Raw genomic sequence first — 27,214 nt, 5'->3', positions numbered from 1 at the left:
ATTGCTTTGAATTGAATGCTCAATTTGCTTTGGTTTATAAGTTTGAGAAGATGTTCATAATTGTTTCAATTTAAATTTAGTTCATATAGTGTTTCAGTTATGGAAAGATTTTTCAAAATAAAATCAAAGTCTAAGTTAGTGGAGTCGTCACCTGCAAAGAGTCAAAAGTAAAATGAAAGTAGTTCAAACCAAACTATGGAAGTTAACTTAGAAAATCGCCAGCTAATCCCGGATTGCGTAATCAAATATTGAGTTACCATCTAAACGTTCGAGACCAAGTTCGAAGAGCTTATCTCCAAAAAGGTCCTTCTCAACCTCGAGGGCATAATTTTCCTTACAAAAATTTTGGACCAAAACAAAGACGATTTAATCCTGGTTGGCTTAGTGAGTTTCCTACTTGGTCAGAGTACAACATAGACAAAGATGCGGCCTTTTGTCTATGTTGTTATCTCTTTAAACCTGATATTGGAGAGCAGTCTGGTGGTGAATATTTTGTTGGTGTTGGATTTTCGAATTGGAAGAAAAAAGATAGACTACAAATTCATGTTGAAGGACCGAATAATGCCCATAATAAAGCTTGGAGAAGTTGTGAGGTCTTATTAAACCAAAAGCAGCATATTGAAACAATTCTCTCAAAACACTCAAACCAAGATCGAATTGATTATCGAACTTGTTTAGGTGCATCAGTTGGTGTTAGTAGGATACTTTTACAACAAGGGCTTCCATTTCCTGGGCATGATGAATATGAAAATTCAACCAATCAAGAGAATTTTCTTGCATTTTTACGATGGCTATGTCGTTTTAATGATGATATAAAAGCTGTCAAGCTAAAAAATGCTCCTGAAAATATGAAGTTGACATCACTTGATATCCAGAAGGACATTTCAAGTGCTATTTCAACTGAAATTATCAATACAATCATCAGGGATATTGGTGATTCATTATTTGCCATTCTTGTTGATAAATCATGTGACATGTCTTCAAAGGAGAAGATGGCAATTGTGCTATGTTATGTGGATCAAGGTCAGGTAATTGAACATTTTGTAGGTATTGTGCATATTACAGATACTAAATCTTCCTCACTCAAGTTAGTCGTTGATGATTTCTCGAGACATGGATTAAGCATCTCTAGATTGCGAGGGCAATGTTATGATAGCGCAAGTAATATGAGAGGTGAGTTTAGTGGTCTTAAAACACTCATTCTAAATGAGAATGACTCTGTTTTTTATGTCTATTGTTTTGCTCATCAACTTCAGCTAGCTCTAGTAGCAGTGGCAAAGAAACATTCAAAAATTGCAGAATGATTTACTATGGTTTCTAATGTAGTGAATGTTGTGGGTACATCCGCTAAGCGCCGTGATATGCTGAGAGAAAAGCATGCTCATGCAATTTTTGAAGCACTCAATAATAATGAGCTCTTAAGTGGGTAAGGCCTGAATCAATAAACTAATCTTAAGTGGTCCAGTGATACACGATGGAGCTCTCATTATAATTATGTAATCAGTTTGGAAAACATGTTCCCCGTCTGTGATAGATGTGCTTAAGATTGTAAGAACAGATGGATCAGGTTACGAACAAAAATTTGAAGCAACGTTTCTATTGACTTTTATGCAATCATTCAGCTTCATTTTTGATCTACTCTTGATGAAAAGAATTTTGGGAATCACAAACGACTTGTCTTAGGCATTACAAAAAAAAGATCAAGATATTGTGAATGCCATGGACTTGGTCAAAATATGTAAAGGAAGATTGCAAAGTATGAGAGATAATGGTTAGGATTGTTTACTTGATCAAGTTTCTTTCTTTTATGGCAAGTATCATATTGAAATTCCTAAAATGGATGATATTTTTTCCAGTGGAGGGAGACCAAAACGTAAAGCTTAGCCCATCACAAACTTACATTATTATTGTGTTGATTTAGTCGTTAATGTCATTGATATTCAGCTTCGAGAGTTAAATGACCGGTTCAATGAGAAGAATACTGAATTACTTTGTATGGCATGCTTAAGTCCAAGTAATTCATTCTCTGCTTTTGATAAAGCAAAGTTGATGCGACTTGCCCAATTTTATCCAAGTGATTTTTCTGAGCATGACATCAAATTACTTGAGAATTACATTTGGGACGTGAGCTCTAACAATAAATTTACAGAATTGAAAGGAATTACTGATCTTGCACAAAAGATGGTTGAGACAAAAAAAGGATTAGATCTACCCTTTAGTGTACTTGCTTCTGACACTAGCATTAATCCTATTTGTTGCGACCGCAAGTGTAGAGCGAGTGTTTTCTACCATGAATATTGTGAAGAATCGGTTACGCAATTGAATGGGGGATTTGTGGATGAATGATTGCTTGGTTGCATACATTGAGAAGGATATTTTTAATAGTATAGATGAGGAGGTTGTTATGCAATGATTTCAAAATATGAAAACTCGTCGAGGACAATTATGATTGTAATGAATAGACAATATGATTTTTGATGTCTTGTGACTTTGAAGTTTTTATTATTTATATTTTGTGAGAGGCCTCCAGACACATGAAATCCTGGCTTCGCCACTACGTGGCGCATGTGGAGACAAAAAAGCAGCAGCGAAAAAGGTGGGGCCCACGGAGGAATCTTTGCACATGGGGGCTATTTGATATGAAGGTGGGCTCCACGAAAGAATTTGGGTCTAGGCAATAAATAATCTGGTATTTGGGTCCAAATATGGGTTTTCCCCAATTTTGGCCCATTCATTTTATCGGGTTGGGAGAGGTTTGGGGCAATATTTTGGAATACTTTGAGTTTAGGTCCTTGAGTTAGAGATGGCCTAAAGATGAAAAGTTTTCGTGTCTTTTTTATTTTGTTTGTGGTCTTTTACAAAAGCTAAAATTTTCTTAGTAAATTTAGGTTTTAGCCATAAAAAAATTTCCACTTTTAAAAAAAGCCAAAGCTTTTTAAAAAAAGACAGAAAAACCTCTCAACTTTCAAATCAAATACATGCAAATGTAAAGGATTCTTTAGGAAATCCAAAAATAAATAAGGGCAATTTTGTCCATTTTGGCTTCTTTTAAAAAATTTCTCCTTCCTTTGGCCTTTTCTAAAGTCTCCCAATTTTCTTTGGCTGAAAACAAATCTCTCATAATCTAATGGTAGTTCTTATTTTATTTCTGTAGTTTCTTAAAGCCCGTGCATCTCTGGAAGAATCATTTGTCCTAAAAAAAATATGGTTGTTGAAACTTTAAGGCATTTTAATATGGGTGCTGATTTTCTCACTCCCATTTTATCCACTTACACTTTCTTTTGTTTTTTTAGTACTTCTTTTTGGTTTTTTTTAAATACTTTTTACTATAACATGTAAAGGAGTGCAAGTGGAACAAAAAAGAAGGGAGAAAATCAGTTCCCTTTAATAATCTTTATTCGACATGGTTGTTTTTGGCCATACCGAAATATATATATATTTTTCGGTTACAACCAGTCAAACAAATAAAAGCCTGCATAAAAGAGCATTTGTACAAGATAAATTGTTTAACTCTGAAACGATTACCGCATAAATCGGGAATGCAACATAGAAGGAATATCAACTCATTCTCCAGAGTTGAATGCAATATCCCTTGTTTTGATAAAAATTTATACATTGGACTTAACTTTCATTTCTCCTAATCCACTCACTATAAAAATATGCAGCCACAACCATGGATCGGCTATTGTTGCTCTGAAATTTTATGACATACACATTGAGTCATCTTGAACACTCTCTTGTTTTAAGTTTTCAAGCGTGTCAATACATTTTTTCAACAAGGACTTCGCTTCACCGTTCTTCTCTACCTCGTACAGATGAACAAGCTCATCCTTAAATTGTACATCTATAAAACGTATTGGTCGGAGCTTTTGGTACAGCTTGATGATCACAAGAAGGGACTCTGAAGCACTGACGTGAACCTGAATTTGTGCACACAAAATTCAAGATAAATTAACCAGTACCTGAAGGACAAGAATGTCTATAATCTAAGAAAATAAGTTCTCATCTTGCATTATTTATAGGCTTATTATCACAAAACGTCCCTAAGGTTTATGAAACTAGCAAATTGCATCCTTAATGGTTTTTTGTGTCATTTATGGTCCTCAAGGTTAGTATGTGCAATCACAAATGGTCCTTGCCGTTAGGTTCTGTCAAAAACTCTGTTAGTTTGCTGACGTGGCATACATATATATCACAAAACATCCCTGAGGTTCACACACTTATCACAAATGGTCCCTATGAATTTTTTTTATTTTTTAATTTAAAATTCATAAAATTTTGGTTTTCTTTTTAAAATTATTTAAAAATTAAAAAATCATTTATAGAAGGATTTTAATCTTGAGGACCATTTATGAACCCTAAACCTTTAGCTTTTTTCATTTTTAAATTTTATGAATTTTAAATTATTTTTTAAAAACTTCATTAGTTTGTTGATGTGGCATATATATGGAGCCAACATCTACAATAATATAGTGCCACATGTATTTAAAATTTAATATATATTTTAAAATAATTATAATTCATAAAATTTTAAAAAGAAAACAAAAGTGTTATGAATTTTAAATTTAAAAAATTAAAAAATTTCATAAGAACCATTTGTAATAGGTGTGTGAACCTCAATAATGTTTTGTGATATACATATATGCCACGTCAGCAAACTAACGGAGTTTTTGACGGAACCTAACGGCAGGGACCATTTGTGATTATGCATACTAACCTTGAGGACCACGAATGACAAAAAAAAAACATTAAGGATGCAAGCTGATAGTTTTGTAAATCTTAGGGACGTTTTGTGATAATAAGCCTTATTTATAAACTTGTGCACAAAATTAGATACAACTCGGAGAACTTTTAGTTGCTAAAATAAGAGTTAATTAAAAAAAGTAGATGAGACAAAGTTGAAAGTGGGATCGGTGGGATATAGAGAAGGTAGAGAAGAAAAGGAGAAAGCAAGGGGCTTGCAGCTCAAGTGGTTAAGAGCATTTACCCCTGCACCCGAGGTCTTAGATTCAATTTCTCGCTCCCCCAATATCTCTTGTATTAAACAAACAAAAGAAAAAAAAAGAAAAAGGAGAAACCAGAATAGCTGTTGACTTTCTATAATAGTATAGATGATATGAGCCCATGTATGCCAGAATTTTGCCTAAGGAAGAACAAGAACTAATGTATGTTAGAATTTTGCCTCAGGACGAACAAGAACTAAAATGGTGATGGGGATGTGAAAACTGTGAAAGGGACAATTGGGCTAATGTGTAGGTAGTTTGAATGATCTGCGTTAATTGTGATATAATAAGATCAGGTTAACAAACACATCTTCATTCAGTTTGAAATGAATTTCAACGATCTAGATGAAATTAAAATGAAAGTATTGTTTTATTCACAAGTCGTAACCTTAGTTGCTGAATTTGGACAGGGCACATGTAATGTTGCAAAATATCATTATCACCAAAATATTGTTTGGATCATATATTGTGGAAAGTAGATGCTACAAAGGGGATATTGTTGATTAATTAAGGTTATTGTTGGTAACTTGTATTCATTATACGTATGTATTATGATGATTTCTGTTAAAGGGATCATCAGGAACCATTTACATCTGGTTTCCTGATGCTTTATTTCAGAACCTTGTACACGAATAAGATAAGGTCACCCAATGAACAATCGGTACAACAGAAAATGGGGTGCACAGGATACCAAAGAAGGAAAAAGGCAACATACCTGGGCAACCTTAACTGTGCTTATGCATTCAACTATTTGAGGTGGCATTGAGAGAAACAACTGAACACAGGTAAAAAAAGGTGTTACGCAAGTTTGATAAAAAATTATAATGATGAATAAACTTCGATTACCTCCTGAACTAAAGAAATTATGTTGGCATTTGCGGGAGATTCTTGAGAGTCATCCAGAACTTTCTGAAGCCTTGAACAAAGTTCCTTTGTTGATGAAAGTGCAGATATTTTGACTGCCATGAAAGTTCAATCAACAAGATACAAGATCTTAGAGAGTAGTACACAAACGAAAGGGGGAAAAGGGCCACAAGAGGGTACCTGTCCACGGAAGTCCAGATGACATGGTGGCAATGAACACATGCATTAAGTTCTTCTGTTGCCCAACAATATCATTTATATGTGCCACGTGGATGCAGGCTGTCATGCAGTCCAAAACTTTGTTGTGCGGAACAGAAAACTTTTCAACTTGATCTTCTTCTGTGTAGAAACCGTTATTTTTTAGATTATTTTCAGTATATTCTTCTCTGTTGATAAGAGGCGTTTAAATAGCTATACAAGGATGTTCAAAAAAGGGCAAGCAAGCAATTACACACTAGCAGCCCTAGTTAACTTCATATTTTTTAAAAGTGCACTACACATATTAAGGCAATCGCACCAACATTAAAGATATGATCATACTGTTAGCCTAAAAATAGATGGATCCAGCAGAGTTTTCAAAATCTAAGTTCGGACAACACATAACTAAATCCAATCTCTCTACTTTCTACACTTCCTAGTAGAATAAGAGATTCCTAAATAGTACCTTAAGTCAGCCATAAACATGCCAAGTACCTACAACATCATGAGTCATGTCACCGTACAACACAGTAACAGCAAGGCCATTATTACGATCTTTTGGCATACCACAACCAACAACATAGAAAACAATAAAAACAAATATATAACTTCATAAAAATTGCCTTCTGGTCTGGTCTGCACTAAATATTCCAAAAAAATCACTTTATAACAAGGTTATGAGAGCTTACTGATGTTGATAAAGTGAGTTTCATTTTTATTCTCAGACACTAAGCATCCCAAGTATATCAATAGGACACCAGTAGCAATGGACCGATACCCAATACTTTATCTGACTTACTATAGAAATTAGAAATTAACTTCTTAGATATAGTAAGAAAAAGTGTTATCTACCAACCTGCTTTAGCAGCATCAACAACCAAAGTTGCTTTCCCAGACTGAGTGAGAGTGCCAGAAGTGAACATCTCATATAATAACGGAAAAACCACATTAAAGAACTCTTGATTACCAAAGGCTTTTACAACCTGAAAACAAATTCATGCAGGAAAACTTGGTTACAAGACGTGTGTCAAAATAAGACCATTATGATGGCAACTGAACAGAAGTACAAATAAAAGCAGATCATATTCCAGAAGCCTATAAAACAGTAAAAGAAGTAACATGAATCGAAGCATAGATTGCATGGTAATGCCAAGGACAATCAGTAAGAAGTACACTGTAGATTGACATTTGCACTCTTGTCATCTAGATTTCAATAAAGTAGTTTCTAACTTCTGAACCTAGACTATGTACAATAAACTAGTTTGACAAGAATGTTGATGATCCATATATTTGAATGATTTGATTGATGGGAGGAAAATCAATCAGAATTTTAATGCATCAGCAACCCGGGCATCCTATTTCTTTCGAAAATTTAACCAAAAGAAAACTGCCTAAAATTCTTTGACAATGTAGCCCATATGGATTGCAACACTTTATTCTTCCTCTAAATAGGGTTACAGCAAGATCAATATACTTCCCAGAAAATAAAAACTTAAAAAGGAGCAATTTATGATGGAATGCTTACCTGTTCAAGACAAGAGAGAGCTGCTTCACGGTATTTCTTTGCTTTTTTTGTGCATGCAGAAGATACTACGCTCAAAATTTCATTCATAGTGGCAGGATCATCACTTGAAATTGCTTTATGGCAAGACACAGAAAGAGCAGCTATTGCATGTAATAGAGCATCCTTTCCCTGTCACATTAAATAAAATGGAATTTATTCAGATGATCTACACTTTGCTTATTTAATTTTTTATCTGTCTGTTTACCAAAGATCATGAATAAAAATTCTTACCTCCCATAACCGACCAGGAATCTCTTTCATAAGAGATTGGAGCAAGACATGATAGTGAGAAGACAGGGATTCACCTAAAACCTCACTGAGCTTGGAGATTGCCTGGGCTGACTGTAAGTTGGGAATTGAAACACTAAGAATAATCTCAAGAATATGACCTACAACAATGACTAAAGTGTAAATTGAAAAAAGATAGCACATACCCTCTTTTTACTTGCCCACGATGATGATCCAATGCCTTCACAAATCAACGAAACAATTTCTTCCAAGTACAACTGGAGGGCTACCCTTTCACTACTTGTATGCTCTTCCCACAACTCTTCAAACAGGCCAGAAACAAACTTGTCATCCTCGAATCTGCATATGAACCATTAGATTTCTAAGGATACAAGTTCATTTAAATACAAATCTTTTATGTGGTTTAACGATGATGGTCATCAGACTTTTATTCAATGGAGATATCACTAGTGAGAAATTCTCAATAAAAAACTTTCACCTAAAGTTAAGTGCTCACAAAGTTAGATACTTTAGCCCGACTCCTTGATTTGGACTTCCCAGGATAATGGTTTTAAGAAAGATGAGTAACATAGAGCAAATTACAAGGTGTAGAGTTTCATTAATTTTTAATTCATTGTTTGATCAAATCTTTGTTGTGTAAATTTCACTGTTGCTAATAGTTTATGCTGACGAAACTGAATATATTCAACACTTGTGGGGTAATCCTAAACTGTAATTGAACAGGTTTCTTTATCTTAACATTTTATAGCATGTTTACTTATCAGGAATGGGTATGGGATTATTCCAATTCTTGATTTTAACTGTGTTTACTAACACATAAGGAATAAAAAATAATGTGGGTTCCATGTTAAAATTCATAATCAAATACCATCACAATCAGTAATTGGATCAGCTAGGGTGGGGTAGTTGAGCCAATTCCAATTCCTTGATTCCCCTATCTAAGTTCCTTGATTCATGGCTTCCCCCATTCCTAGTAAGTAAACATATCCTTAATGAAATAGCAGCCCAGCCTTCATCTCTGGGTAGTAAACTCACAATTGTTTAAAACTATACATGCAAACGTTAAAATGATACAGGCTCTGAAAAATGTTTCTTTAACGAAAAGGAAAAACAGAAAAGGAGCCAAGTGTATGATTCAGACCTTGAGATAAAAATAACTGGAATAATTGCTGCAAGATATCCACTCACAACATCTGAGGCCATGGATGAATAGCTTTTTAATAAAATTGCACATGAAACTTGAGCATTTTTATCGCCATTATGCAAAGCTGCACTGTCGTCGATCAACATTTCAGCCTGCGTAGGTGCTGCATGCTTTAAAACAATTGCACAAGCACTGGCAAAGGCACGTTTTGATGCAGCACTTTTTTCGTCCTTGACAACCGGAAACAATAGCCTCAGTAGCCTGCTTGTATATGGTTTGATTTCAACACCAACTTTTTGAACTAGTAATGTAATAAAGCTGGCAATACCAACCCTGTGACAGAAAATATAAAGGCCGTACAAAGAATTAGTAACAGTTATATAATTTCCAAAAAGTTCTTAGGTATCTCGCGGACACCAAGCAAGATTCTCAGTTTATCATTCTTGCCATCAAAGATAATGTATATTTGTAATACTACTTTTTTGTTTTCTGTTCTTTTTTTATTTATTTATAATCACACAGTACAAAGTCATACATATTCTTAGGCGTAGACTACAAGGAGATAAAAAAGCATAAGGAGAACTGTGTATAACATTTCATTTCATTTCATTTCTCATTGTTAAAATATAAGGTAACTGTAGGCACATACCTTAACGACTTAATATTTTGGGAGTAAACCAATATAGGGTTTAGGGTTTAGTGCAGCATCTTTTTTGAAGGACTTAGTGCTGTTAAAGTGGTAAGAAATGTAAAATTTACTACTTTAGAATTAGATGCAATGTTGCAAGTAATGAATAATCTAATCTTTACAAAGAAAACCATGCCTAACTGTCATTCCTAATCATTATTCCTTAATTTATTGTATTACAATAAAACAAAACCAAACCTTGTATTGAGGCCAACTCCAGATCGAACCAACTGAGCAAGGCGAGGAACCAATTGATCTAATGCTTCTGAATCCACAACTTTTATGCATAGATCCAGAGTTTCCCACATGGGAGAGCCTTTTGCAATTGAAATTCTCAAGTTTTCAAGCTTCTCTGTCTGTATTCCAACATTTGCTGCATGCAACTGGAACAGGAAAGTAAAATTAGCAAAGGCGTTGGAAGAAAGTGTGAGCCAAATACTAAACACGAGATGGACATAAAATCTCGACAAACCTCAACATAGTTAAGCCCTTGGTCCTCAAGGCTTGATAAACTTTCCAGCATGCAGCAAACTAAATCAGATAAATGCGGACGGATTGCAATCCCTGCACCCTATAAATAAGGCGAAAACAAAAAAGTCACAAATTTCAAACCACTCACGAGAAAACACATCAATATCAATGGATGTTTTAATTTAGCAAAAGATGACAACTTTAGGTCTTGTTCTGGAAATTTTAAAGTGTCCAGAGAAACTTCATGGCCAATGTTATGCTAACAGTGAATATGTATAATGTTTTGTGCAAATGACTATGTATTATTGGATGAACTAAAGCACAATGGTAATGGGTAGTATTCCTTATTGGGTACATAGTTATTCTTCACCTATAAAAACATAAACACAATGCTAACCTTTGCTAGCTTCATAACAATTCCAATAGATGCTTTCCGGATACTGTCAACTTTACTTAGTATTCCTTCTGTAAGCAAAAACGGCAGAACAATATCCATTGTTTGGCGTGCCTCTGATACACCAGTTAGGGAGACATCAGAAAGCCTCACTGTCAATGAAGTTAAAGCACGACATAACTTATCCCCAGAGTTTCGAACAGTCTCTTTTATGTCATCCATGGCACGGAATGCTGCTGACCATAATTTCCTTAAATGCTTCGCAACCTTAGAGTACCAGAATTTAGAAAGAAAAAATAAGCGTAAAGAAAAAGAAAAGATAGAAGATTTTACCAAATAACAAACAGATAACAGCACGAGAATGTTGGATTACACGGAAAATCTCAGCAAGCTTACTGATCTCAGAATAAAGTAACAATGACACAGCAGAGATGGAAAGAAGCTACTACCCTGGGTTTGACTGAAGGGGAAAACCAAAATATGGCTAAAGTATACTAGAGCAGGACAGAAGCAGGGCGTGTTCCAGGGGAGTGTATGAACAAAACACATACAGACACGAGAATTTCAAAATGTAATTGCTTTTTTTTTTTTTTTTTTTTTTTTCTGAAAATGAAAATACGAATTTTTATTTCATCAGGACTGTACCGTAAGTAATCCACCAAAAGCATAAAGAAAACAACATTAATGCCAAACCAAGGCAAGGAAATACGAATATCTAATTCTATCTAATAATCTACTAGGAACGATCCCTCTGCGCTAAGTTCCAGAACAGGACATTGAGGGGATCGCCATACCAGGGGTGGAAGGAGGTGTTGGGAAATGGGTGTAGAGCAAAGTCGGACTTGCATTACTTTGCACGAGATATTCTCAGATGAATCTATATCTAAAAAATTTCAAATGCACCCCAGTTTTATTCCTGAGAAATTTGAAGCATCTTACAACTAACACTGCAGAGTTTCAATTGCCAACACAAAAACACGAGATCTATTACACGCTTCTCACCTGATCAAACTTTCGCCCCTGGATAATATCTGCAAGGGCAAGACAGGATGACTCACGGGAGCGCCAAAGCCGGGATCCACATTGTATTAACAAATCATCAACAATAAGGTCCAAGTTTTCATCAATGGTTTTCTTTGAATCTGCCACAAGTGACTTCCATATGTGTGCCATAGCATCCTAAGTACATAACAGGAAAGCAATAATGAGAAAGTTAATGCAAAGATGAACTTAATTGAATAGATGGATACTTTCAGAACTTCCAACATTACCAATTGTAAAAGGAAAAGGAAAAAAACATTTGACAGAGAAGAAGTAGCAGACATGACACAGTAGTTACATATTTATAAATGTTTAAGAATGTGCTGCTTTCTTACTTTATGTAGGAAAGTAAATGAATGAATACCTGCACATTTTTATCAGGATCGTATTGGTACCGCACAAGCCTTGGAATCAATGAACGTAGGTGTGGTTTTAGAGCATCTCCTGCTTGCTTTGCTATCTTTGAAAATCCAAAGGCAGCACCCCTCTTGGAATTTAAAGAAGCTTGATAATTAGCCAGATCCATAAACTTATAAATTAGATCTGGCTGTCCCATCTCATTCGCTACGTTGCAAAGCTCCTTATACGTGCTGAGTTTCCCTCCACTAAGACCTTCACCAATAACTCCCTCTTGAAACACTTCAGAGTCTTCAACGAGCTAAATAACAAAAAATAGAAGAACCTAAGAACTTAAAGAGATGCAGAGAGAGAGAGAGAGAGAGAGAGCGAGGCAGACAGAGACAGACAGACAGACTGAGACAGACAGAACCTCACCTTGATAGCTCTTTTCCTCTTCCCTGAACCAGTTAGAGAGTTAACAAGTGCATGCACCAAGTTTTCCTTCATTGAGGCATCACCAAGTTCATACACAATGCTCATCCCTTGCGAGGCCAGCTCCTGTGTAAGTTCATTTTGTTCACCGAGAAGATGTGAAAAAGCCTCCTGCATGCATATGGAAATTTATAATCTAATACTCCAATTTATAACATCCATCACTCGAAATTAAGCATTCAAAAGAGGAATCCGTTCTCTATAAATTTTCATTGATAACCACAACTTCCAAGGTGCCAAAATATAATGCACTGAGATTCTCATTAACCACTGCGCATCTATTTGCAAACAATGGTGACAATAAAAAATGAACCCAATGCAAAGGGAACTCGAGAAATACGAGTGGAAAATTTTACAAGTGAACCAAAGACAAACCTGAATGTCTGGAAGCATTTTCTGAACAGCAGGGTTATGGCCACAATACATTGTAATTGATAATAACCAAACAGTTCCAGCACAACGTTCTTCTTTTCTTGTGCTGTATAGAAGATCATCAAAGAGCTTTTTAGTAATTGCATCTCTAACCATAGCATAACGATCTTCCTCGGCTTCATTTGTTTCAATATGGCTATTTTTTGATAGAGATGAGTTCACATCTCCCATAAGAAAGTTTGAAGCCATGGAAAGTGAATAATTAGCTTTGAGAATCAAATCAGCAGTCACTGGAACACCACCCCACAGAAATGATAGAGCCTCGCCAACAGCAAAGAGGACATCCTCAACCTGTATAAATCAAGAGTTGCAAGAATTAGAGATTTTCCCATACCCTTGATTTATTTTGGTCCACCACAAGAGAGTACGATGTGGGTACATGCAAATTAGTTGATAAGAAAATAGTTTCACGCAAACCTTGGACCGGCAAAGACTGAAACTCAAGTCAAGGGCAATATTTAGACGCGAAGATGAAGTTTCCTTTACACACATATGGCCAATGGATATAACAATTTTTTGAATTGCTTTAGTATCATCACCACTGAGTAGCTTTCTCAATTTCTCATGTAGAACCGTCAGAATATCAACTGCAGTTTAACGATTCGGTTAGTAAAAATCTCAACCCAAGGTGCAGAGAAATGATAAGTTGGTTGAGGCAGTACATGAAATGTGCAAAAACAATCGAGTTACCTGAATTCGAATCAATAATAAGTGAAGGCAATGGAACAATCAGCCCAATATGACCTAAGGCTTGGATCGCCACTGAAGCTAGTGCTGCAGTCTCACTATTAGCAACATCAACAAGGCACTTTAGTGTACTTTGAAACAGTGTGTCTGGGATCTACAGAAATATGAATGTTCAACAAAATGACATAAGTAAATTGTGAGCAAAGAAAATGAATCAAAATACACTAGTAAATTGCGAAGAAAGCCAACTGAAATAAAACATAATCAAGTCAAGTTTATTATTTACAGACAAATATGAACAGGAAAGAAATTTTTTAGTGACCATTAACTTTCAATTGAAGCAAGGTCACCAAGATAAAGAATAGCCCAAGATTATTTGGTAAGACGTCTGCAACATCAGAGGGAAACCATTTCTTTCACAGGAAACAATAATTTTTGTTCAACACCACCCGTCTAAAACAACAAAAACAGAAAGAAAAACAGAAAAAAGAACACCAAGAAAAAAATTAATGCAACAGAACCCCGATAAGAAAAAATTGCATGAAAAAGACCAATCCTCAAAATCTGAGGATACTGAAAACTGATCCACATCAGAGACAAAACTAAACAAAGTAAACAATAAATCTTGGAGAACATTCATGATAAATTCCAAGTGAATGGTTTATTGCTGAACTTAGATCAACTAATTACAGTCAAGGAGATGAATGTCATCAAACCCTAAAAATATTATTGGGGAAAGAATTAGTATGGATGAATGGAATAAAGGAATATTTATGTTTGAAGTGTGGGATCTTTCTATATTACTTTTTGTAGAATAAGGGGCGACAGACATTTTAAATGAAAGCCCACATATTACCCAAACAATTAAAATATATAATGAGAGAGAAAATAAAACTTATACAACTTACAGCAGGTGTTCGAGACATACAATCAGCAGTTACATATCCTACTGCACATAATGCTCCATGCTGAGCCTCAAACCTGAAGAATATTTCAACCAACCCTAGAATGAGAGGTTATATTACCATCACAAAAAACAGTATAATTGAAAGACAATTTTGTTGAACCCTTCATTGTGCAAGATATATGCTACAAACCTTAGCTTATGCCTTCCACTAACTGAGGCAATTAGCTCAGAGATAAGAGCAGATGATTCAGCCATAGCAAGAGCAGAAGAAGCAAACCCAAGTAAACGTGCTGCAGCTTCACGGGTATCCAAGTCAACATGACTCAGTAATTGCTTTAGCCATGAAACCTTTTGTGCATAGCGTGAAGCTATCAGCTATAAAGAAGTAAGATTTGTCAGATATGCAAAAACATGAAGCGAAAGAGCACACTCGTAAATAAGAAGAAAAATTTCAGTCACAACCTTGGGCATACAAGATCCAATTGCAATTAAAGCCTTGGAAGCCCTGGCATGCAACTCGACAGACCCTTCAAAGGCCATAGCATGTTCTAGAAGTAAACACAGTGCTTCTACTGAAGACTGAAAATCAGATAATCCTTTAATAGAAATGTTTTGCTCCAATTCTGACTCAAAGCACTTCAACAGAAATTCAATCATAACTAGATACGTTTTTGAAGGAAAATGAAGTTTCTGCTCCCTCATCTCAGCTGATTCTAACAAGTTTGGCTGCTGACTAAGAATAAAATCTAGCATGACTCCAAGTTTTGGATAAACCAGATCCTGCTTCTGACTCATACTTTGCCCATCATCTTTAACAAGTAAAAGGCCTTCAAGTGCTATCTCCCTTCAAAAAGGAACAAACAAGGTGCAATGTAAAATTGTGTCAACAAAAAAATTACATAAATACGAAGACAAATAGAGTCCTAATCTTGTTCCTTTTTCTGAGAAGAAACAAATTTTATAACAGAAAAGAAAAGTACAAAGATATGAACAAGGAGTCCACCAACAAACAGAGTACATATGATTACAAGGGAAAGACAAAGACTACAACAAAGGAATTATCGTATATGCTGCCTTCCATTCTAGCAAAATAGAGGAGAGTGTACATCCCTGAAATCGGACAAAACGAAAGCCCAAAGGGTAGACAGAAACCTCATGCTTTTCTATCCCCATCCCCTTGTTATTCTCAGTGTTATTCACCATGAAGTGAACAATCAATTCACAGCTTACAAATGAGCAGTTTTACTCCATGAAAAATAAAAGTACAAGACATTTTTGTTCAACAAAGCTCTGGGTAGAGCTTGGAAAGGAAAGGCTGGGAAGGCAAAGGCAATAAAAGAAGAAAGACCTGGAGTTGCAGTGTATTAGCACGACGACTTTCTCCTAATAAATTGTGTAGTTTGGCTGCATTGAAAAAAATGCAGGAAATAGTACAAGACATTTTTGTTCAACAAAGCTCTGGGTAGAGCTTGGAAAGGAAAGGCTGGGAAGGCAAACGCAATAAAAGAAGAAAGACCTGGAGTTGCAGTGTGTTAGCACGACGACTTTCTCCTAATAAATTGTGTAGTTTGGCTGCATTGAAAAAATGCAGGAAATAGTCCAGACCTCTATTGTGATTTGTGAGAGTGTTCCTTGAGATGTTGATACACAAGGGTTTTCTTTGTGTTGGATTGATGACTATCTAACTCAACTGTGTCTTGTACCGATTATATTTCTCATACCCCAAGTTTGTGTGGATTGTCCAGGCATGGATTGTGACTCCACATGTTATGTACTGGGAAGATATGGGAGCTTCAATAGTGGTTAATCCTATATGGGTATTGTGCCATTCTGTTAGCACGCTCCTAGTTGTAACATCTAGTAAGGGCCCATTTGGTAACACTTTAGTTTTTGGCTTTTAGCATAGAGGATAAATGTATGAGGGAGGGAGGGAGGGATGGCAGCAAAGGAAAGCGGGAAAACCAATAATAAATACCTAATGGGTGTCCTCTGTTTGTTTCTTCACCTTTGTTGGGGGGTTTGAAGGTCTGAAATTTTGGGTTTATGGTTTAGGGCATTGCAACACAAGTTTGGATCCTGTCAGAGATTAGATTGTGCCCCCTGACAAGAACATCAGGGATTCAAATCGGGAAGTCTCTGGTTTATGCGAGAGTGTTGAGTCTCACATCACTTGTATACTTGGACTCTTATTATAACTAGCCCTTTTGGAGTAGTGTTGGCTGTATGAGTGGTGTGCCCATACGACCAATACCTTCCTTGGTCATGATAGTGATGAACAAAAATGTCTAACGGGCATAGGCAGGAATTTGCTGAACATAGCCCCATTTTCTTTGTCCATTTATTTTGCTCCATTGTGTAGTGTTCATGATATGATTTTCTTTTGAATCTCTCATTCCATCAATGTATCCTAACGCACACCAGTATGGGGATAGATAATATCACAAGTATAGAGGTTTACCAAACAATAAAACCCACCAGCAGAAAAGGCCAACAAAACGATACCAGGAAAAAACCAGCCACCCAAGCAGATAAAAGAAATAAAAACCATAAAAAAAAATAGCCAATTTCACAGGTGTATACAAGATTTATCCAACCTTTAAATTAAAGGCTTCAACCACCTCTATAGAATCCCACTCATTGACATGTAAACCATAATTGCACTGGTAAACCACATTTATCTAACCTATAACCACCTCTTTGGAGCCCCGTCCATTAACATATAATCGATATTACACTGAAGGACCAAATGCCAACAAAAAGAAACAAGAGCAAGATTTTTTATTCAAATGACTTGCATTAAAGGAAAAATTATTTATCGTGGATAACATAAATAAAACCTTTGACCAAGCCTCATATAACTTGTTAAGTGACAATTGAAAACAAAGGCTCAAGCTCGTAGCACACTAGAGCTGAGCCGACAAAGCTCACAATACACTAACATTTGTGTATTGTGCAACATAAACCAAAAAGGATGTTTAGGGAACCATTGCCTATTTGGTTGGCCAATGGTAGTAGCTAATAAGAAACCTATAATCATTATTTTTTACAGCATCTAATGGGCAAAAGAAAGAGAGAGAATATGATTGAGGGAGGTCGTAGGTCTTTGACCGACATAAATAGTAGTAGAAATTCCTAAGAGTACATTGAAAAGATAAGATGAAGATTGATGTATTAAAAAGAGGCTAAAATGCTCGATGCAGGATCAATAGATTCCTCCTTACATACGTCTTGCAGCATGTGACGGTATTGAGTATACTATAATAAGTGCAAAATGGAAACTTCAATACCTTATATCCAATTTAGTATCAGCTGCCCCAAGCATACAAATAAAACGACTTGGACAATGTTGCAAATCAAATAAAGAAGTCGCCCATCTCATTACACAGAATCGTACTTCGCTTTGTTCCTGGTGAACAGCAAGCACCACGTAATCAGGCTTCCATTAGGAAATTAATTTATGAAACCCAATTAAATAATATATTCAAATCCGATAAATGGAGAAAAGAGATAAATGAAAGAAAACTAGTGCCACCAATACTCTAAAAAAAGCAAAAGTATGACACCTCTTGAGAATTTTTCAGCAAAAGTGTCTCCAGATCCTTTAACACTGTTGATGGAGCTCCCTAAAGGCAGATAACAACCAGTATCAATAATTTGAATATACAGAACTGGTAATTAGAACAAATGAGAGAGAGTGAAATAAAACTGGGAATGAAATAGATTTGGAAAAGCTTAAAGTATTATATCTATATAAGAACCAAAACAATTGTGAAGAAAAATACAAATAAAAGAGAATATCGCTCCAATATTCGCAACATTTTGACAACAATGACAGCAAGTGTCAACAAAATTTCTCTCCAATACTGCCAAAATTTCAGTTTCTATGGTCCTACTGGTTTGAACAAACATTGACATTTGTGCTAATGTTGCTGCGACACGGTGGGATTCCAATCTGGTGATTAGAGGTTTATGTAAAAGCACTTGGAAAAACATTTCACGAGGAATTGAGTCCACCATTTCTCTCTCTCTCAGATTTCTCCAAAAACAAAAATCCCAGCTATAAAGGGAATGAGAATGTATTTGTTCAATTTGCAATGGACATTCCATGATGCCTTGGTAAGCCTATGCAACCTTGGAAAAACATTTTCCAATGAATTTTCCCCTATCCAAATTTCATCGCAGAGTCTCACCTTAAGCCCTCTCCCAACTACCAACTTCCAGATATTCTGAAATGATCTATATCCTTGAGAAATGTCCTTCCAAGGATTCCAGAAGTTCCCCTTAGTCTCTATATTAGCATCCCAACGTCTCTATGCATCCCAACGTCTCTATGTTAGCATCCCAACATCTGTCTGGTAACCCATATTTGCTTTTATTACCTTATGCCATAATGCCTTTCTTTCTGGGCAAAATCTCCAAAGACATTGAGTGAGTACTCCTCCCTCAAAGTATTTTCTATTATTTCATTGTTTATATGATCAATGCCACCCAAAAATGTCATCACAGACATCTCCCTAGCACCATATCCCTCTTTTTTCCCCAAAGCTTATAACTCTCACAGTACAATGCAGTACAAGCAATCAGAGTATCCCAACTCTTTCAGGAATACAACGAACAACCATGAACCATGCCAAATGAGCACATCCTGCAATTGAATATCATAGAGGAGTGGAAAGGAAAACATTACAAAACAAAAAATGGTCATACTTCTTCTGCCCTCTTTTTGTTTTTGCTTCTAAATCAATGGTTTTTGTTCCTTATCAAAAAGAAGGGGAAATGAACCTAACTCAACGGCTTGTTCAAATTGATATTTCTAAATTCTGGGCCAAACAAAAGCTTTATGAATAGGATTCCACGAAATAGACAAACATTATCCTAGTTTCAACCAGTAGAAAACATGTGCCATACCTTGTAAGCAGTGGCAAGGGAATTGGTTGCTTCCTGAATACTGAGGCGAAAATGCTGGGTCTCCACCTTCAGTGCATCGAAAAGGCGCACAGCCATGTCAATCTTATCTCTGGAAGGAGGGAAACATGTATTCAAATATTTTTCCACTATAAAATCTAACACAAAGCATGAAAGGAACATCAGGAGAACAATATTTACAAAGTCAAAGAATATAAAAACTGGAACCAGAAGAAACAAAAAGGAAGATATTGAACCTGAAAAGTTGAGGCATACGCTGTGAAAGCAACCCAATTGCTTGATAAGCAAAAGTTTTGGAGTCCCTCACAGTAACATCTGGGTAGATTTAGTGCACTATATCAATCAGATTGAAATTCTGCCATTTTCATCTAATTGTAAAAGGTGCAAATGAACAGAAGTTTAACAACGTTCATTGCATAGGAAGCAAACCTGATTCTGAACTTGAAACTGTATCAAGTGACTTCAGAATTCCACTCAGAATAACAGGGCCCATGAGTTTAAGTTGATCAATCTTTGACTGCACACAGAGATCTTTAAAATAAATAAATAAAAACTATAAAATAAAAAAAAAAGGTGGAGCACAACAAATGTCAATTGAATAGTAACTCTACAGAAATAATGGAAAAATAACAAATTTCAGTGATCAATCACAAAAGCATTACAAGCCATGAAATATGTTGAAGCATGAATACTACTTAAGACTGACTAAATCCAGACGGGCCAACCACCTATAGAGAGAGAAGCCTTCCTTCACCCAGCTTCTTCAGGAAATTTTCCACTACAGGATCCCAAAAACTCAAAGAACACAGCTTACCACCTAAAGGAAACCTCATTTAAGTCAAAGGCCGCCCAGCTATTTTGGACTCCACAATCCTATGATCAATACCCACCGAACCACTATTGGACATGTTTATCCAAAGACCCAAACCCATCCCAAATAACAAAATAATCTCAACCAGATTAACGAATCTAACCATATTATCCTGAAGTGAATAAATGGTGTCATCTAGGAAACAGAAGATGGGACAACTGAGTTCACTTCACACCAACCTCAAAGCACTGAATCAAATTGAACTCACTAGCCAAACCCACCAACCTACTGAACTGTCAAGAGATCAACCATTAAATCACAAAAGAGACAGCAAAAGGGGGTGTACCTGTCCAAGCCCCATGACACTTCAAAACTACCCCCGGGTCTACCATTAATGACAACTAAAAAGTTGGTTGAGTCCTCCTTGATCTCCCAAAACAATTTCTAGCCAGAACAAAGTCTAGGAAACCCCAATCAACATGATCCAAATCCTTCTGCATTAAACCATTTTACAATTGACCAACTTTGAACCCTTCTGACCACTAGTCGAGCAGGACGAACACTGAACCTAGACCAGTTCAGGCAATCTTGTGAGCTCATTTAACTAGCATGGAAAAATTAGTATCACATGTCATCTTGTCTCTAAATTTGAGATCTAAGCCTCAAACAAAAGTATGCAGACACTAACCACGGGACCTACAAACTATTTGGTGCTATCCCTGCATCATATATATATTTATATAAATTATGAAAGTATAAGAATCATTAACATATTATTTGATTAACAGGAAAATATTGTAATACCAGCCTCTACCAGTCACCATGTCAGGTCACTCTCCAAGATGGTTTTTAACCTTATTTTAAGATTTAGTATTGCTAGGGTAGCCACATTTTTGTACCACTTTTTAGTACCACATTGATATATCCACTGAGATATAATCATAAATTGACATGGCATGTAAACCTCAATGCCCACATCACAGGGTATTAAATTGTGGTACAAAATGTGGTCTCCCTAGTATTATTGTATAAGATTACGTCATTGTTTATACTCATAAAGTGAACTGGCAAGGGGCCTGGCTAGAGTTGATGGTTAGAATTGTTAAATTCTTGGGTCTGTAGCTTAGTCGTAATTGTCTCTCATTGTAGTATATGTTTAATGACTTCTTGCCAAAGGAGTGCTTTTAGTTTCATATCTGTTGATATGGACTGATTGTCCACTGATTGTAATTTGCTTTTCATTAAATAATTTATCTTTCTTCTGAAAAAAAATAAATAAATGACTTAGCTTTTTGGTCTATAAATAAAGAGGAGACAACTTAAAAAAACTAACCTTAATGCTGAACACATTATATTTCTTAACTTACTACAACAACCATAAAGTTAACATGTGGAACCCTTATAGTGGACCCAATCATGAAAGGGTACAAAGTTAAGTATGCGGAACCCTTGTATAAGGTGTTAAACATCACTCGGCAAGTATTTAACACCTTCATAGGTCACAAAGAAGTTCGACAATAAAAAGCATAACCCAAAACCAAATCAGAAGGTCCTTACATGTTTAAACACCCAGACGGTGAATTCCATTCCCAACTGCTTCAACCTTGATGTGGTATCACTTCCTATTAAGTACCAAATTACAGCATATCAAATAAATAATCAGTAGAGTATTATATCTCATACCCAACACTAAGATAACATAAAATGGAAATAATTCTTCTTTTGGAGAGGGGTATAAGCCATTGGGCCTGACGTGACACGTATAAAAGTTAGATGATGAGAACAGTGAGTTGGTTCTGATGTGAGAAAGACTCCACTGGCCATGTGTGATTTTTGGAACACTCAATCTTGCTACATTCTTAGACTCCTTTGCTAAAAACCTCTCTACCATGGCATATGACTGCAATTTCCTCGAAATTTCAGCAAAATCGTCCACTCCAGATATGCATAGAATACTTATTTAACACTCACAAGAACTATTTAATTACAGAAATTTGGGTTAAATATATAGAAATGCAAGTGTAATTAATGCTAAGAAGATAATATGCATACCATATATGCAACCAAAAATGCACTGCAAAGTTGAAGGGAAACTGTTTGCTGCTGTAATAGACCGGCAGAAAATAGATACAAGTTTTGCTTTCAAAGCAGGATTTGCAGGAGTGACTCTAGATTCGGGAGCAACATTTTGAGCTCCAGCAGTACCTACATAAGTTGAATGTTATTTATTTTATAAATGATGAATTTAATGCTAAAAGTTAAAACAAAATTTAATTCTTGTCAAAAGAAATAAATAGAGTCCAAATTTTATGTTGATGGATATAATACAGTACAAAAACTGTAGAAATGAGGACTGAATATTACTCCAACCACCGTTGGAGCCAAGATTTTTTTTTTTTTTTTTCTAAAAGGAGAAATCTGGAAAGATAAAAATAAAATAAACAAAACCCTAAAGCACAAGAGTTCCTAGTATTTGAGGAAAATAATCACATCTGATTACAATGCGTAGGGTTTGATGTCTATTGTAGTTCCAGAGACCTTTAACTGGCTTTTTTTATTGTTGTATTTCCGTTGTATCCAGTTTTATCCTGTTTGAACAAGGAACAAGTTTAAGGGGTGAAGTGAGGCAAATTATGTTTCAAGGGAAAAAATGAGATGTGTAATTGTTTGGGGGGTAAACGTGAAATTAAGCCAAATAACATAGTAGAATATTCCTTTAATATTTACTACCCATTGAATGGGGAAGGATAAGTGATGTGCTCAAATTTTTCCATCAAATAAAACAAAATCATAACTTTCATCAAAGTATAGCTGGTGATAGAAACTTTTAACATGACTATGAAAGCAAGAAGGCATGACAATAAGGCAGTATAAATGCTTTGCTGTATTTCATTTACAAGTTAAAAAAACATACACAATTACAAAACCCTTTGTGACGACATCCCAGAACCTCAACATGACTATGAAGCCAAGTTTCACTCTTTGAACTCAAAGTTTGGAAAAATATTTCTTCTAGTGTTTCTTTACATTTTAAGAATTTTTTTTCGAAAAGAAGAAATTTTATTATGTAAAAGAAACTGTACGGTAAAGTGGACAAGTAATTAATTCAACAAACAACATCTAGCTTAAGAACCCAAAATTAATCAAGAAGTAAGGCTTTTGATAACAGAACATTGCATTATTTGGGTTTGAGGCATGCGCTCTTAATGTCCTTCAAATCCTTTCACTAGATACTCTTAAAAGCCAAACCCTATTACCCCTTCAAACCGTAATATTTCAAAACCCGGTTTTCCTTAAACCCTAACCCACTAGAAAGGATAGCTAGGCAAGTTATCCAACCTATCCAAGGTCAGATATGCTAAGTAATGCAGCTATAATCTTAACCACGTACATGTTAATCCATATTCAGAACAAGACTCTAGTTTTTATAGGTGAAAATTAAAATGGTCATGAAACAATAAAATATCACCACAGTATGCTAGTATTCTGATCATAAGGATTACCAGTAGTAGAGTAGAACACAGTTATCTCCGTAGAAGGGCATTAAACAATTATTGCAAGAATGAAATAACAATAGAACAATGAACCCACGAATTAAAATCTTACTCTATGTATAAATTACTAACACGGTAAATGAATTAAAATGAACAAAAGAGCTTTATAATGTGTACCATTAAATAACAAAAAAAGTGTGTTTATGAGGTCTGAATCATCTAAGTTGGCTCCAGCAGCCTTCTTCTTTAGAAGCTCTTCCCCTCTCTTAACAACAGGCTCTTGACTAGAATCAATCAATTATTAAAATACAAATCCACATATCAAATACGTAACAAAATAAGAAGGCTAAATTTCAGTAATAATGGGGAAATTAGAATGTACCAGTCTACAGAGGCAGCCACATATAGAGGATAAACAAGCTCAGGGGCCAGCTCCATAGCCTCAATAACATTCAAGATCCCTAACTGCTTGCAGAAAATCAAAGTGAATAATGTAGTTATTGGCAAAAATAAGGATGCATATACACATGAATATGCATTAACTGTGATTAAAAAAAAAGTTCTAATTTAGATTGACCCTCTCTTTAGGAGGAGAGAAAGGTGAAGGAAGGAAAACGAAAAAGGAGGAGGGGGAAGAGGGTACTTTCGTACATTTGGAAGTATGAGGGGATATAGGAGATGGGAGGGGAACCTTTCCCTTCAGCCCACAAAAATACTTTTGGAAATGAAAAGAACAGAAGAGGTTTTAATGCATGTTTAATTTTTTTGTCATCATAACCATTGAAGGATTACAAATCTAGTAAAAATATGTGAAAATAAAAGAAAAGGGATTTTAGTAAATCAAATCAAACATTTACCCCTTTCTTCTTTTCCTCCTATTTCTAATCATATAAGGGAACAACACTTTCTAATATTATCTATCATCCTTTTCCTCTCCCACCAAACAACAGGAGATAAGAACCAAATGTATTGTAGTTTCTCCCCCATACCCAAAACACGCAGAACAAATATAGTATTAGTAAAAACCATCTATAAGCTCCAAAAAATAATGGCAGTAAAACACTACCTATGAGGAAAAAAGATCCACAATATCCAAAGATTAAAAAATCCAACTCATACTAGATTTACCTTTCTTGTTAGAAGTATATCACTTTTCAATGGTTGTTTCCCTGTAACACTGTGGGTTTGAGCAATCGAAAGTCCAGGTGGGCATTCTCTGCTGTGAAGCATGAGTACTTTAAGTATGATATGACAAAAGAAATGTTCTAAGAGAAGAAAGAAATGCTGTGAGATTTATATACTGCTCCAGTACTAAACCAAGTTCCACACCTTTGAGATGATTGTTGATACAAAATTGTATGAAGGCAAAATTCAAGAAACAACTTCCTGTCCTGAGAATAACATATCGTTTTATACTTTGCAGCAACTTCATCATTTACACCACTTGAGTGACACTCACCCATGACCTGTAATCAAATGAGAATCAATAGTTATGCATACTCATGTCCCAAAAGAACCCAAAATTATGCAACATGAATTCACTAGTTGTTTTAAATTATATCAACATACAAATTGAGCGTCAAATAAATTGGATACTAATAGCTCGATAAGTCTCAAAGCTTCTCCAATTCACTATACGAAATGTACACTTTTTTTTTGCCATACCCAACTCTAACAAGCCTAAATCCCAACTACATCCTGGTTGATAAAACCACTTTTTATCATTCAACTAGAATAACTTTCCATTTGACAGAACCAGAACACCAAGAAAATGCTAAATTGTTCACTAACGATCCACTGGAACAAGATTATGAACTTATTTTTAGAATTCTAAGAAACACGTCATGTCTACTCCTATCTGTAAAATATTCCTTGGATTGAGATTTGCTTTTCCCATCCTAGAACCATCAGATTTAAACAGTCTCACTTATTATGTGCCCACTATTAACTTAAGGGAGGCCATTTTCCCATCCATTTCACCTACTTCACTCCTCTTTCTTTAATGCTTTTCATATTTTATTATCATTTGAAAGCTTAATTTGGCCTAACACGTTGGATATATTACTTCCAGCCCAATGATCAAGATTTAACACACCAAGAAAGTAAGAGCCTGACATGAAAAGATTCTGAATCCCAACGTATAATCCTAGCCAACAGAAAATCAGAACTCACTTACTTCTATTAAAGTTGGTTGCCTAAGATATAAACCCCATAAATTTATGTGAACTTCCTGTTTCTTCAAAAACATAACATATTATCCCTCTTAAATTACACCCAGTATGTTCTGCAAGTAGTAAGGATTATGTGCATATCTTTCCAACACACTCATCAACTAACTAAGAACTAACAGACAGAGCTCAAACAGCATAATTGAGCTACAAGGGGCTTAGATAACTACACGACAGTCAAAAGCAGATGACGCATTTAAATACCTTGGTAGCGAGTCTGAGTATAATTTCGTGGTGCTGAAGAGGGAGTTTGGAAACACCGGACAGAAGTGTAGCTGCCAAATTTTCTTTTTCCTATAACAGAACATGAAAGATGTCTTACCATCAAAAGCTGTCCTTTGAAACAAACCCAACATGCCATACGAGAGGAGAAAAATGGAATATAGAATATGGAGATAGATACCTTTGTATCAGCACGATCCATTGCCATCTCGATATAGAGGATGCAGAAATTCCTCACCATTGAAGCAGCATTAGCTTCTGAATATATATTCCATAACTCTGATAAGGGTAAAGCAATCTCAGGTTGATGCTTTACTCTCTTGTTCACGTGACTCAATATCTCAAGAACCTGTCCAAGTAACAAAAAAACCCCAATTTCAAAATTTAAATCCGTATCCTAATTCTTAAGTTCATAGAATTGAAAACCCAATTAACAAACTCAGCTATATACAAGTAAAACTAATATTTGTAGCAATTATTGTCAGGAGCTTCAAGAAATTCATTGAAGCAAACTCAATCAGAAAACAGACCTTGTTGCGGACGGCGGAGGAGTTAGAAGAAAGAGAGGAAACAGTGAAGGGGAGAAGCTTGGAAAGTAAGGGTTGGAGCTTGGAGTCGTCGCAGAGAGCCAGACGTGTGAGCAAGCGGTCCAGCATCTCTACTTTTTCTTCATCCGACTTTGTTGAAGACGACGACGATGATGTTTCCGCCATTTCTTTCACCGCACGACACCAATTGCCAATTGCCCGTATGTATAGACACAGACACAGGCTACTCTTTAGTCCTGCCTCTTTTGGTGGGTTTTTAGTACATTGGTTGGGAGTTCAAATGCACCCCTCAAGTATTTGACTCATTGCACCCGACCCGGAATCACCTAATTACGCTGAAATTACTTGGGGTCCGTTACGTAGGGGCTTCTGGTTGGGCCAAAAGTGTTTTCTAACAATTAAAAGCGTTTCTGACGGCGTTTAAGTGCTTTTAAGTCATAGAAGCGTTTTCTGAAGATTTTTTCAGAAGCACTTCCAAGTGTTTTTTCAGGAAGCACTTTGATTTTTTATGA

The 27,214-nt window shown here is 35.7% G+C and overlaps 1 protein-coding gene across 3 annotated transcripts; it reads right to left on the bottom strand.

The window, feature by feature from the left end:
- On the bottom strand, positions 3,367-26,925 carry LOC18779609 (proteasome-associated protein ECM29 homolog). 3 transcript variants are annotated; one of them, XM_020561561.1, is made up of 35 exons: positions 26,685-26,925; positions 26,336-26,503; positions 26,137-26,226; positions 25,034-25,170; positions 24,833-24,923; positions 24,087-24,169; positions 23,882-23,988; positions 22,263-22,415; positions 21,768-21,832; positions 19,829-19,916; positions 19,636-19,714; positions 19,382-19,490; positions 18,037-18,096; positions 17,761-17,879; positions 14,936-15,317; positions 14,664-14,848; positions 14,475-14,547; positions 13,570-13,720; positions 13,297-13,466; positions 12,823-13,170; positions 12,391-12,558; positions 11,981-12,274; positions 11,578-11,754; positions 10,579-10,842; positions 10,183-10,281; positions 9,909-10,093; positions 9,020-9,355; positions 8,064-8,217; positions 7,861-7,971; positions 7,591-7,758; positions 6,922-7,048; positions 6,048-6,203; positions 5,850-5,962; positions 5,719-5,778; positions 3,367-3,920 (listed from the first exon to the last, which is right to left on the bottom strand). In XM_020561561.1, the coding sequence occupies exons 1-35, from the start codon at positions 26,865-26,867 to the stop codon at positions 3,702-3,704; spliced, it is 5,472 nt and encodes a 1,823-aa protein (XP_020417150.1). In that variant the 5' UTR covers positions 26,868-26,925; the 3' UTR covers positions 3,367-3,701. The 3 variants fall into 3 exon arrangements, with proteins under 3 accessions (XP_020417150.1, XP_007213289.1, XP_020417149.1); XM_007213227.2 differs by having other exon boundaries at positions 6,048-6,206; positions 26,685-26,924; XM_020561560.1 differs by having other exon boundaries at positions 3,702-3,920; positions 6,048-6,206; positions 24,833-24,920; positions 26,685-26,867.

This window comes from Prunus persica, chromosome G4, assembly GCF_000346465.2.
Source record: "Prunus persica cultivar Lovell chromosome G4, Prunus_persica_NCBIv2, whole genome shotgun sequence".
NCBI lineage: Eukaryota > Viridiplantae > Streptophyta > Magnoliopsida > Rosales > Rosaceae > Prunus > Prunus persica.
The sequence above is the reverse complement of the archived record's forward strand: the minus strand, read 5'-3'. Positions and strand labels throughout refer to the sequence as shown.